The following is a 13,831-nucleotide window of genomic DNA, read 5'->3' on the forward strand; positions in this document are numbered from 1 at the left end:
CAGTAGATTTATTCCACAATTTAACAACAGTTTTGTACACGAGGTATGTTTTTAAAAACTGGAATGACTAATGGATCTTTTTTCATTGGAAGGATTACGCCAATGAGAACTCGGACATCTTCGATGAGTCTAGATTTTTTTATTTGTAGTAACCACAGCTAGAAATATGGGGAGCTTTTGTCAGTGGGTGATTTGATACCAGTTGTTACTGCTCTTCAAAGATTCTGTATCTGCATGTTAGTTTGAACATCAGTGCTGTAAAGGCTATGCATAGTATTGGTTTTTCGGTAGCATTAACCAGTAAACTGACATAGGAGTGTTTCTTTAGAATAGCTGAAGTCCATTCAGTATAGAAGTCTGAACCAGACCTGTTCCCCACCTGTCTTTGCCATACAGTTAATCTCTGTTAATCAGTAAATCCCTTTTAGTGGCAGACCACCTTTGCCAGTATTTTTTTGCTGCGTCTTGTGGCTGCAATGATGTAAGACAACCAGAAACTTAACTAACAAGTAATTTCTGATTTGTTTTCACTGTTCAAGTATGCGCATAAAAATGTCTACATGTTAAATTATTTTGAACTGCTGTTGCATCGTCTGTAGGAATACTAGGTAAAACATGAATTGTGGAAATATTAGTAGGTGGGATTCCAAGTATATCTGAAGCATATATACTTCATATATATATGTTTCAGATATACTTGAAACATATAATATTTTAATAAGATTTTATAGCAGTTGTTGGGGTTTTTTTAGGAACAGAAGTGAACTTCTGTAAACTTACCGATCATGCTTTAGCACTATTAAAAAAAACCATAGCCAACTAAAATGAAAAAATCCAGATGAATGTTAAATATTATTTAGTTAAATATTATTTAGTTATTATTTATTATAATAGTGCTTTAGGACTATTAAAAAAAAACATAGCCAACTAAAATGAAAAAATCCAGATGAATGTTAAATATTATTTAGTTAAATATTATTTAGTTATTATTTATTATAATAGTGCTTTAGTACTATTAAAAAAAAACATAGCCAACTAAAAGGAAAAAATCCAGATGAATGTTAAATATTATTTTCCTCAATCTAGGACATTTGCACCAGTCTGGGATGTTTTCAAAACCTCAACAGAAAAACTAGCAAGCTGTCACTTGGATCTTGTGAGGAGATTACAAGAGCTAATAAAAGAAGTTCACAAGTATGGAGATGAACAAATCAAATCTTATAAAAAGGTTATTATTTTTTTAAACGCATATCCAATGACTTATTAATGTTAAAATTAAAATGGTTTGGTTTTGACAACTGTCTGACATTTGGCAGACTAAAGAAGACGTTTCAGGAACATTGGAAGCAGTACAAAATATTCAAAGTATCACTCAGGCCTTACAGAAATCAAAGGAAAACTATAACGCAAAATGTGTCGAACAAGAACGTTTGAAAAAGGAAGGAGCAACACAGAGAGACATTGATAAGGTAGTTCTGTGACACCTTACTTTTAATTCATTGTGTTGTCAATCAGTAACACATTCACTTTGTATTAGTAAGTGATATGCTTAGAAAGGGCTAAAAGTAATTAGGAGTATAGTTGTGGCTACTTCATAATGTACATGATAATTTGAATACCTAGTTATCTTTTGTTTACACTTACTTCCTTATCTGTTCTAACTGCACAGCAGTTCTAATTCTTTATTTTGTAAATATCTGCATTTTATGATAATTTTGTTTAGTGACTTTTATAGAAATTGGTGTAATTGTTTCAGCATCTATTGTGTTTTGGATAGATTTCCTTGGGTAAATACGCGAACGCTCAATGCCCTTGTTATTGAATTAAGAAGTAGGAGGTTTTGTGTTGTCCCTTCAGTGAGACAACGTAGCTAATTACATGAGTGTTTAAAATCTGTGCTGCTGAGGAAAAAAAAAGTTAACATTACTTTTAGTGCTAATTTAAAAGTTTCCAATTTCATGGTCAGAAACCCAAGGGATGAGTATCTTGATGTTTGATTTAGTACTGTCCTTGGGTTATGGGGGAGTTTGATCCATTCACAGAATCACAAAATGGCTGAGGTTGGAAGGGACCTCTGGAGATCACTCTGTCCAATCCCCCAGCTCAAGCAGGGCCACCTAGAGCCAGTTGCACAGGACCGCGTCCAAATGGCCTTCGAATATCTCTGAGGATGGAGACTCCACAACCTCCCTGGGCAACCTGTGCCAGTGCTTAATCACCCTCACAGGAAAAAAGTGTTTCCTGATGTTCAGAGGGAACCTCCTGTGTTTCTGTTTGTGCCCTTTGCTGCTGGTCATGTCACTGGGTACCACTGGGAGGAGCCTGGCTCTGTCTGCTATGTACCCTCCCTTCAGGTATATCTGTTGAGATCCTCCCTGAGCCTTCTCTTCTCCATGCTGAACAATCCCAGCTCTCTCGACCTTTCCTCATGGTAGAGATGCTCCAGATCCTGCATCATCTTAGTGGCCTTTTACTGGACTCTCTCCAGTATGTCCATGTCTCTCTTGCAATGCACAACCCAGAACTAGACCCAGTCTTCCAAGTGTGGCCTCACCAGTGCTGAGTAGAGGGGAAGGATCACCTCCTTCAACCTGCTGGCATCACTGTAACTTTTTCCTGTTTTTGGAAAACTAACTAGTAAAGGAAAGAGGTCATGTTTCCCTGTCTCTATCTATGCCTTCTCTTTTAAAATCTTTATACCTCTGCCTATTTCCATTTCAGTTACCTGATCTGTGTAGGACTCTGTTCTTCTTAGAATGATCTTAGAGCTTTTTATACTGCTATCTTGATGGAGCAGATGGTTATTGTCTTTTCACTGATGACAAAGGTGATCCTGTTGACTGTGTTCTGATTGTTTTATCTTTGATACAAATCTTTTTTTTTCCCCTAGCTTCCATCTCAATTGATAGTTAGTCAGTGTTAGATTCTAGACATGAATCAGAAATATGGGGATTGATAGATGTTTTCCTGCCAGCCTATTCCAAGGATTATTTTTCTAAATTCTTGTAAATAGTGAAACTTCAGTGGGAAAAGTTGACTTGATGGAAGGCCTGTATTTAAGATGTAATATTATTCTTGTTCAGTTGGAAAAAAGAAATGTTCAGTTTGACTGATGTCTACATGAGAAGGGAGAAAGAAGAAGCACTATAAGATGAAGGCCATTTTTTACTGTTTTGTGTGTCTTCCATATATACTTCCATTTGAACAATTAGGCCATAGTTAAACGCTCTGCAAGTACTTAAAAAAATGTTTCCAGGGGGAGCAGGTAACCATGACCGTCACATCTCTTCAGTTATGTCTCTATTCAAATTTACACTTGTAATTTCAGAAACATGGTGACAAAGATTTTATTCATTTATTTTTCCTTTGGCAGAAAATAGGCTTATTACTTTTAGCACAACATGAAAAATGTTTTCTGTCAAAATTGCAGAATAATCTGCTTTATCAGAAAGCAGCAGATCTGCACCAATATGCTAAGAGGTTATCACAAAGCCAAACACTTAAATACTTTATTGAAATATCTGAGGAGGTGTCCAAGACGTTGCAATTTTTATTGCACGTGACATTTGGTGTTAACTTGTGTCATAATTTCCTGTTGTTGTCTGAATGTGAACTTCTGTATTTATAGTGATTTGACAAAAAATTCTTGACTGATCCTTATTCTTTCACTTACTGTAAGTCTGCTAAATAGAGTTCTAGCAATTGCTGCACCTGATAAGACACATCCTGTTGTCAGAAGAGATAACTAGTTAATCATACAATGTTCAAGTGTTTTATCATTTTGTCTGTCCTGCTGAGTAGTTGGTTTTTGTAGATACCCTTCAGCGCATAACACTCAGATTCTGCTCATCATTAAACATGATTACAAGAGACAGAGCATGTTTTGGTTTTGACAAAATCCCATGCTGTGTGGTTTTGCCTGAATTTGCAACAAAGAACCAGGCAGTTACTCTCTCATGCCTTCCCCCTCCCCGGTGGGATGGGGAGGAGAATCAGAAGGAAAAAGGCAAAAAACTCATGGCTTGGGATGAGAACAGTTTAACAGCATGGCAAAGGGAGAAGAAAACAGCAATCAATAATACTGACCCAAAGCACCTGCAACGTGCAGTGTTCTCACCACCCCACGCTCAGCTTGCTCCTGAGCAGCAAAAGCCCCTCCTTCAGCCAGCTCCCCACTGAAATACTGAGCATGACCTCACCTGGCATAGAATATCCCATTTGATTGGCGGTTTGGGTCAGCCCAGCCAGCTCCTGAGAATCAACTCTGTCCCAGCTGAATCCAGGACACGTGCATGTTGGGTTCAATTACATAATGCTTTATGAAAAAACTTATTTTTGATGTCTTTTAACTTCCTTTTCAATGGTTAATTTGGAATCATCTTACTGCAAAGCAGTCATAATTATTTTTAAAAGCAAGTGTTCGTAGAGCACCTTGTACTTTCAGTGTAGTAAATAGCATTTGGGAAATAAGGTAGGACTGTTTTCTTGGTAATTTCCCTGTGTGAATGTGCCAGAGTAAGAATTGTGAAGTAAAATTCAGGACAAGTGTCTGGTGGGTTTCATAAAACCTGTCATGCTCTCCTTTTAATGCCTGAAGTATCCAGATTCTTCATACAGTGTAATATTTTCAGGCTCTGTTATGCTGGGTTTAGAAGTCTACGTGACTATCTAGAAAAATGGAACTGTAGCTTTGGTTCCTCTTCCTTTGAAGTCCTGGTTGGTGTTTCCCAAGGTGAACAAGTGCTAATTCTATACTGTTACCATGATTTTCAGTTATTGTTGTCTCGGAAAACGCAGAATGTAACTTGCTCTTTCCAGAGAGCATTTTTGTATTAATTCATTTGAAAGTTATGGACAGTGGTCAGCTTTGCAAGTCATTGCAAGTGAGAAATAGTTTCTGTTTATACTGTGGGACAGGTGAAATTAGTTTGAAAGAGGGGTTTTTCAGAACTAGAACAAATAGTAAATACACAGCTTTCTCTACTGATGTCATTAACAATTCAGGAATACTTTTGAATTGCAAGTGATGGGAAATTTCAATGAGATGTATTAGGCATGTTGAACAAAGGTGTTCAAGACAGGTTTTATTTTCATTCATTTTTGACTTGGAAATAGCAAGAATGTCAAAGGTTTGAAAAACTCCATCTCATGTGTCTCATGCTGTAAACTTTGAAAATAACTTTACCACAAACATTCGCTTCTTTCAGTTTTGTTCTCCATGTAATATTGGGATTCTCCTGTATTTTGTTTTGGTTTTTAACAGTATTAAACTGCCAGAAAGATGATTTTGATTTATTAGCAACAAATAATGAAAAAAAAAGTATACAGCCAAAAAGCACTATTATAAACAACACTGAGCTGCATAAATCTGGCCATCAGTATGTTCTGCATTAACTTCACCTTCAGATGTCTCTTAATCTGAAAATTTCCATTGATGTAATACCTGTACTTTTTAATTTCTTCCTTCATTTCTAACAGAGAACTGCACCTTCTTGGTTGTTTTTTTTACCATTGAGTCAGAATTGTACAGATAACTGTTTGCTGTGTATTCTAACCCTGCTTTCTTCATGTTCGTCTGCTGCAGATCTAAATATTTGACAAGAGCTAGTTAGTTAATGTAAGCAATACGAATTTGATTTCAAAATAAGTATGTTATAAATTTGTTATTGCTGATAAGGGGAAGGGATTTAAATGAGGTATTTGCTTTGTTACCTTACTGTTTGATTTATGTATAGCTTTAAACAGAAATCTCTAATGGCTTGAATCTGAATATTTGGCGGTGAAATTTTGCTATGACACTTCACCGTTTTGATATACCCCTGAAAATTTTGTCATAGATCATCCTAGGCTTTCTTTTAATGTGACTTTAAAAACATTGGATCAGACTGTGTGACATTTGACACTTCTTTGTACTGATTTACAGGCAGCACTTAAATCAAAGAAAGCTACAGATACCTATAAACTATACGTGGAGAAATATGCTGCATTTAAATCTGATTTTGAACAGAAGATGACAGAAACTGCGCAGGTAAGTGTTAAACAGGTTGCATTTAGAATAGATTAGTATATGCTGTTTCACCTCTGAATACATCTGAAATTAAAGCTTTTGAAAAATTGGTTCAAGACAGAATGATCTCCTCTGGAAATTGCTATGAACAATAATGTCAGAAGTAGTGTGTTTGAAGGGCAGATACTGGCCATGTATGTTGTGATGGCACTGTCCTTGAATGACACAGTTGAGCACTGGCACTCTAGAAAGACTTTTTGAAGAAATTTTTAGGAAGAAAACAAAATTAACTTCTGAAAGTATTGGAGATGCGGTATGATCATGTGGGAAATCCTGTGGACTGCTGGACACGCGGAACTCATTCACAGAGTTTTAATATTGGGATCCATCATGGTTTTCTCATCATCATTCCAGCAAAACACTTTAGTTCAGCTTGTTGAACTGTCTTCCCAGGGTTTACCTGAGGTTGTGAAAAGGCCTTAAATCTGTTCAAGTTTCTGAGTTTTCTTTGAAGACTTTTAATCTGTATTCCAGAGGATATCACGTTCTCATCACTGCATATGCTGCTTCTTGTTATGGTTTAAAGTTTCGTTTTCAAATCTATTGACAGCATACTTTTTTCACTGCCTCAGATTTCAAAAAGCAAACTTCATCACTTCTGCTTTTAGTAGTAATAGTTATTTGAGGACTAGTTAGCATAGTTATTTGTGTATGTTTCTTGGTTTAGTAAAGCTTTTACAAGATGGGAATTTTCTTTTTGGTTGAGAATTCTTTGCTCTTTTCATTAGTTTCAGAAATTAATTTTTAGGCATAGGTGGAATTATTAGGGAGATTCAGTCATATTTGTATTTTTAACATGTAAATGGGAAGGTGTTAGGGTTTTCCTTAACTCCTTGGAAATTAAGATTTGACAGCATGGAGGTTGTGTAGGCTGACATGTAAAGAGCTGCATGTCCTAAACTGTAAATTACTTTCCTACTTGGAGAACTTCATTAGAATTTGATCTAGTTCATCTCTGAATAGATACTCAACACAGCTGTTGGAGAAAGCATGCAATACGTATCTTCCCTCCCACCGGCCAGTCCAGGCATTTGCAACAAAGAAGTGCTCAGACATGCTACTGCACAATTCTGCTTTAACTGTTACATTAGGAGTCTTGACAACTTTTCCTTAAAGAGTTTGCAGAAGACATTGTTTTGTGCAGTATCCTGACTCAGTTCTGATTGAAGGAGGTGTACTCCCTATGCTCTTCTTTTCAGTTTAATTTGGTTATGTAATTATTTTCTCTCCTTTTAAACAAATCTCTGATTTTAAATGCTTTTTTGGTTGTTGTTGTTGTTGTGGAGTGTAAAACAGTGATGACTGGAGTTACTTGGTGGTGTAAAAAGTCTTTATTAAAAATAAAAGTTCGACAAGAAAATTCATGGGTACCATGGTGGTCTAGGCCGTGAGGCCTTTTGTATTTCTCTCTCATCTCTGATGTGTGAAGCTGTTTCGATACATGTTTCAAGTTAGTGTTGCTGTCAGAAGTAGCACTTGTCCTATTTCCTTGCTTCTTTCTTTGTCAAGTATTTGTGCAAGGAACTACCTCGTAGAAATAACCCAGCTAAAACTCATGTATGAAGGAGGGGTGGCTTTAACCCAGCAGAGACCTGTGGTCTGGTTTATTAAGAGATCACACAAGCATTTGTGCTGGCACAAAGGCAGAGGCAATGTGGTACCAAGGGCAGAGAATTGCACCTTTAAGCTGGTTTAACGTGTGACACTGGCCTGGACACACTTGCATATGTGTCTGCCTTAGATGTTGACATCTGTTGCCTTAGCATTGTGTATCTCTCACTGTAACTTCAAATATTTGCATATCAGTTATCCCTAGGCAATTTAACTGGGATTAGGATTAGAACTGGCATGTGTGATTACAATCATTTGAGAGTTTTGGGACTAGGCAACCTTTTTAAATTTAACTAGTATGTATCTTAAAACAGTTCTTGGAAACAAGTAGAACAGAACAGTAACAAAGGAATCACGAAGTGTAACTTTCCTCCTGGAGAGTTTCCAGAGGCAAGAGTAGGTGGAATCAAACTGACATATGAACACATAATGCTGCTACCCAAAATTGTAACTTTTTTGTAGTGTTCACGTTACTGAGCAAATACAATAGTTAATTAAGCATTCCAGTAACTCCATTTTTGTGCAGTTTGTATAAATTGTAGTGTGGTCTGACTTCTTCTGTAGTCCCCACCTTTTGCTACAAAGAAATCGAGTAATACCAGAAAAAAATACTGAACTGTTCCATTTATTTGTCTCAAGTCATATACACTTGGCTCTTCTGGATCAAGAAGTCGCTGCCTTGTTTGTCATTTAGCTTGCTCTGGAAGTTACTGGACTCCCACTGAAACAGATACTGTGAATACTTCTGGTCCACTGCAGAGCAAGTTCAGTCAGATTGCTTTAACTCTTTATTTAGTCTCACCAAAGCTGTGTGCTATCTATTCCTTACCTTACAAGAAACAATATTGCTTTATGGAACAATAACAAAAAGTTAACACATATGGCTTCAGTAAGATGGCCTTGGTAAATTGTGCTGTAGACTTGTCTGCAGTGAGCAAGAAAGCTGTGAGTAATGAAAAGGAGTTCTTGTTTAGAACTGACAGAAGATAAGCATGAACAGTGCTTGAAATGGATTTTATTGTCAGTGAATTAGTGAAGGAAAAGGTAGAGACTTTCAGCAGCAAACTAGCTGGGCTTTTCATTATGTACTAAAAGAAAAATCATGCATTTGAACACTTCATTACAACAAATATATCCCCCGTAACACCCTCCTAGGGAAGCTGAGGAAGTGTGGGCTGGATGAGTGGTCAGTGAGGTGGATCGAGAACTGGCTGAATGGCAGAACTCGGAGGGTTGTCATCAGCGGCGCTGAGTCTAGTTGGAGGCTGGTAACTAGTGGTGTCCCCCAGGGGTCAGTACTGGGCCCAGTCTTGTTTAACTTCTTCATCAACGACCTGGATGAAGAGTTAGAATGTACCCTCAGCAAGTTTGCTGATGACACCAAACTGGGAGGAGTGGTGGATACACCAGAAGGCTGTGCTGCCATTCAGCGTGACCTGGACAGGCTGGAGAGTTGGGCAGAGAGGAACCTGATGAGGTTCAACAAGGGCAAATGCAGAGTCCTGCACCTGGGGAGGAACAACCCCATGCACCAGTACAGGCTTGGGGCAGATCTGCTGGAGAGCAGCTGTGCGGAGAGGGACCTGGGAGTGCTGGTGGATGACAGGTTGACCATGAGCCAGCAGTGTGCCCTGGCTGCCAGGAAGGGCAGTGGGATCCTGGAGTGCATCAAGAGGAGTGTGGCCAGCAGGTCAAGGGAGGTTCTCCTTGCCCTCTACACTGCCCTAGTGAGGCCCCACCTGGAGTACTGTGTCAAGTTCTGGGCTCCCCAGTTCAAGAATGATGAGGAGCTACTGGAGAAAGCCCAGCAGAGGGCTACGAGGATGATGAGGGGACTGGAGTATCTCTCCTATGAGGAGACACTGAGGGACCTGGGCTTGTTTAGCCTAAAGAAGAGAAGGCTGAGAGGGGACCTAATAAATGCTTATAAATATCTGAAGGGTGGGTGTCAGGAGGATGGGGCCAAGCTCTTTTCAGTGGTGCCCAGCGACAGGACAAGGGGCAATGGGCACAAACTGAAGCACAGGAAGTTCTGTCTGAACATGAGGAAGAACTTCTTCCCTCTGAGGGTGACGGAGCAGTGGAACAGGCTGCCCAGGGAGGTTGTGGAGTCTCCTTCTCTGGAGATATTCAAGACCCGCCTGGACAAGGTCCTGTGCAGCCTGCTGTAGGTGACCCTGCTTCGGCAGGAGGGTTGGATTAGATGACCCACAGAGGTCCCTTCCAACCCCTGCCATTCTGTGATTCTGTGAAAAGAATGAGAAAAGTAACAGTTTATTTTGTATCTAGAGACAGAATATGAAGGTTCTCTTTATTCAGCTTTATTTGCCTTATTAGATAGGTATTACATATTTAAACAAGGCTAAGATACAGAGAGAATACATCAGATGTTACAGCTGGGAAAATCTAACCATGCTTTTGGGCTGCTTTGGTGTTTGTTTGGGGTTTTTTGTGGTGGGGAGAGGGAGAGAAGCAGTTATGATCTTTTTGGTTTGGGGTGGGTTTTTTCCCCTGATACAAAAATATTACAAAGTTACCTCTCACTACAAACCACACTTGTCTAAATGTCCTTAGTGCCTTACTTGCAACAACCCTTTCACTTAAAGTTTAAATTTTCATTTAATGTGATAATGGACACCTGGAAAGTTTCCACACCTGTCCACATTGGAAATGAAAATTGCTGTTCTGCCAGTACAATTCATATCTGTGGAATCTGTTTTAGGTATAGTGGTGTAGCTGCATCTACATGCAGGAGGGTTATTCGAAAGCTGATGCAGTAGGAGAACATCCATGAAGAAGTGGAACCCCTCTTCTATATGAGGCACTCCCTGGATTATCTTAATTTAGAGTACGTTTCACTTGAAATATACTAGTTCTGAAAACAAAATGAGGAGTGTGAGCATTCTCAGCTGTGTCAGTGCAAAATCAGTTGGCTTAACTTAAATGTCTTACACTGTTCACATACTATTTTGCTGAGGACGAATGTCTTGAATTACTGTGGCATTATTCTACGTAATCATGTAGTAATATCCTTGCTTAACTGTCATCTTTTCTTAGTGAAACTACACCACTCTTGCATAAGTTTTGCATATTTTTTCTGTTTTGTCTGTTACTGTCTTACCTGCAGTTATTGAAGTCAAATGACTCATGATATGTGATTTTGAGAGGCTGAATTTTTAAACATATGAGCTGTCTAATATTGAATTGCAAATTATGGTTTTTGCTGCGATGAAGATGGAAGGTTTTACTGTGATTAAAGAAGTAGGGAAATATAGTTCACTGTTGTTTAGAAATTGGATTTGACAGTAATTCCTCATGTTGAAAGATTTTTCTGAGTAAAGCTCTAGTTGTATTGTGCAATTGCTATGCGGTTGCTAGGAAAACATGGTGTTTTGTTTGCCAAATTTTCCACCTTGCTAGAAGCCTTTTTTAAAATCACATAGCACACACAATTATTGGAAAGGTTCGTATAGCTGAAAGTTCTAAATTATTCTTTAAATTTCTTCTTTCATATTTAGAAGTGAATAGAATTGAGTTTGGATGATTTTGCTGTTGATCAGTCTGCATATACAGTTCAAGAATGTGTAATAATTTGTTTTTAAAAAACATTGTAAAACTTACAGGAAAACATACATGTTTATACAAAGGAGTGATGCTTACTAAAGCTGTGTATACTGAGTTGGACAGCTAAAGATCCTGTCAATGATTTTTCATTCATACTGTAGCTTAAAACATTAAAAAGGGGCTTGCATTTTTTGTCTGATTAACATTACAGATTCATTTAAGTACATGTTTTAAAAATGGACTGATCTTTCAAACGTGACAGTGAACAATTTCGTTAATGATTATATCGTTGATGTGAATGACATGGTTGTATTATAGTACTTAGCTTCATTCTTTGATCAGAACCTCTTTGTGTTATGTACCGTATAAGGCTAAGATGGCTTTAATCTAAAGACTCTAAATCTTAAGTATATAACAATAAACAAGAAATAATGAAACAATTGAGGGAGGCGGATGCTTTCCACTGACATAAGAGATAAAAAAATCTCTTAATGGCTGACTGTTTTGATATGCATTATAGAGAATAGTTTAAAGGAGACTGGTACCTCTGTTTTGCAGAATTTTGTGGGGATCTCAAACCGAACGTGAAGGAAGCGTCATTGGCGTAATCTCAAAAGCTGACTCTCTGTTTAGGTTAAAATCAGGTAGTGGAATAAGGCACACATAATGAAGCACACATTGTTTATGTGTGTTGGCACCCCAGTAGTGAATGAGAGCAGGTATTTTAGAGATGGACCATGGATAGTTTTGAAAGCATAATAATATAATTTATAAAAGGCAATCAGTAAAAGAAGTAACATCATAGAGTAGGCTGCTGAGAGTGACTATGTCCTCTGTAACTAAGAGGAAAGCTGCTGGAGAAAAAAAATAATTTCAGTCTGCTTGATTGATGGCTACAGAGATATCTAAGTATGGCAAAAGAAAGTCTGAGACTTTAGAAGTTAGATATTTGCCTTGTCTGTATGGAGTTATGTTTGTGAATCAGAGTAGCAGGAGATGTGAAATGTGGACAGATGATCTGCAGAGAACCCTGTTCAAATTGGAGAAAGGATTAACTGGTGCTCCAAAGTTTGGACACACTTGAAAGGGCAGTTACACAAATAGGAAGAGAACTAGGAAAGAGCAGGAGTAAACAAAGATTTCAAGACAATCATGGTTGACTGTTGGGGAGGATGAGGACATTTTTAATTCTGATCTTTGGCTAGGAAGGGATCGTTGAAAACACTGGAAGTGATTTTAAAATGGCTGTCAGCTAGAAGTCTGGGTAAAATGGAACAAGCTGCAAAGATTATGTACGATGAGTTTAAAGATCGAACAAATGAATCATATTTGAAGCAGCAAAGGATATAGATTTAAACAGAAAAAGAGAAAGCATGTATATATTGTGAACAGGAGGAAAGGGTGCTAAGCATAAAGTGCAAAACATACCGGCAAATAAGATTTCTGGGTTTAGATGAAAAAATGAGACTCTACAGCAGTGGAGAACATAGACTTTTTTTAAACAGCCTCTAACTCTATTTTATTTTGGTAGAAATAGGTCAGATTTTTTGAAAAATCAAGATAGGTGGAAGTTTAAAGACTAAGAAAAAAGTGGATAATGGTTCTGAAAGGATGTATTATATTTTAAAGTACCTTATTTCATAACTTCCTGAATTCTGCACCTTCCCTTCACTGCCATGATCAAGATCTGAAAAAAAAGGGACTTTGTGGGGTTTTTTTTTCGTTTTGTGTATTTCGTGATTACAGTTTAAGGTTTAGTATTTCAAGAAATATTTTCATTACGATTAATTGCTTGTATTGGTTTACAGAAATTTCAAGACATTGAAGAAACGCACCTTCTTCGTATGAAAGAGATTATAGAATCGTTGTCAAATACCATAAAAGAAATTCATTTACAAATAGGAGAGGTAATTTTTTATATTATCGTTTGTTTGGATTATGCTACATATTTTTCTTTACTATTAAAGAGAACATGTCTTACTGTGTTTGCGATAATTACAAGATCACATCTTTCAAATGCTGGTAAATTTAACATGAGCTCAAATTTTTATGGCTTCCTGTTGCAGTTATAAGTTCAGTATCACAAAATTTACAGAATAAGTCTGAATAAATTTTGTCTTAACATGAAACAAAATATTTTGACAATTTTAAGAATTTTCAGTGTTTCAAAGTTCTGTTCTCTAGATATTAAATTGACACTCATGTCATACATAATCAGGATACTTGTGCTTTTCTTTGACTAAAACTTGAAACTGTATCACTCTGAAAAGTTTCCAAATTTTTTATGCACTTTGGTTTTATGAGCAAAGGTTCTTCAGTAATGGAAGTTTTATAGTATCTTTTGTTTAGATTTAAATTAGTTTAATTAACGATCCTCCTAAGTAGTCCTTAATTTTTACATGTTTTGAGGTGTAGTTTTGTTTGCATATACTTAGTCACCATTTTCCTCAGTTTTGAGGTTTTCTGATAAGAATGATGGTCACAAGGGTCATGCTATTTATTTCTCAAGCATATACGTATGATCTTGTTGGAAAAACTTCTTATTAACATCTGGTGGTTCCTTTGTCAGACCAAAAACATTACAACAGT

At 37.3% G+C, this 13,831-nt stretch overlaps 1 protein-coding gene across 1 annotated transcript in view; it reads left to right on the forward strand.

Annotated features, from left to right (window-relative positions):
• Positions 1-13,831, forward strand: part of FCHO2 (FCH and mu domain containing endocytic adaptor 2) — a 95,869-nt gene that overhangs the window by 18,409 nt on the left and 63,629 nt on the right. The window contains exons 4-7 of the mRNA XM_075447040.1: positions 1,087-1,228; positions 1,317-1,469; positions 5,924-6,028; positions 13,051-13,149. Coding sequence (XP_075303155.1) covers positions 1,087-1,228; positions 1,317-1,469; positions 5,924-6,028; positions 13,051-13,149 — 499 coding nt within the window. The remainder of the gene's footprint in view (positions 1-1,086; positions 1,229-1,316; positions 1,470-5,923; positions 6,029-13,050; positions 13,150-13,831) is intronic.

This window comes from Opisthocomus hoazin, chromosome Z, assembly GCF_030867145.1.
Source record: "Opisthocomus hoazin isolate bOpiHoa1 chromosome Z, bOpiHoa1.hap1, whole genome shotgun sequence".
NCBI classification, from domain to species: Eukaryota; Metazoa; Chordata; class Aves; order Opisthocomiformes; family Opisthocomidae; genus Opisthocomus; species Opisthocomus hoazin.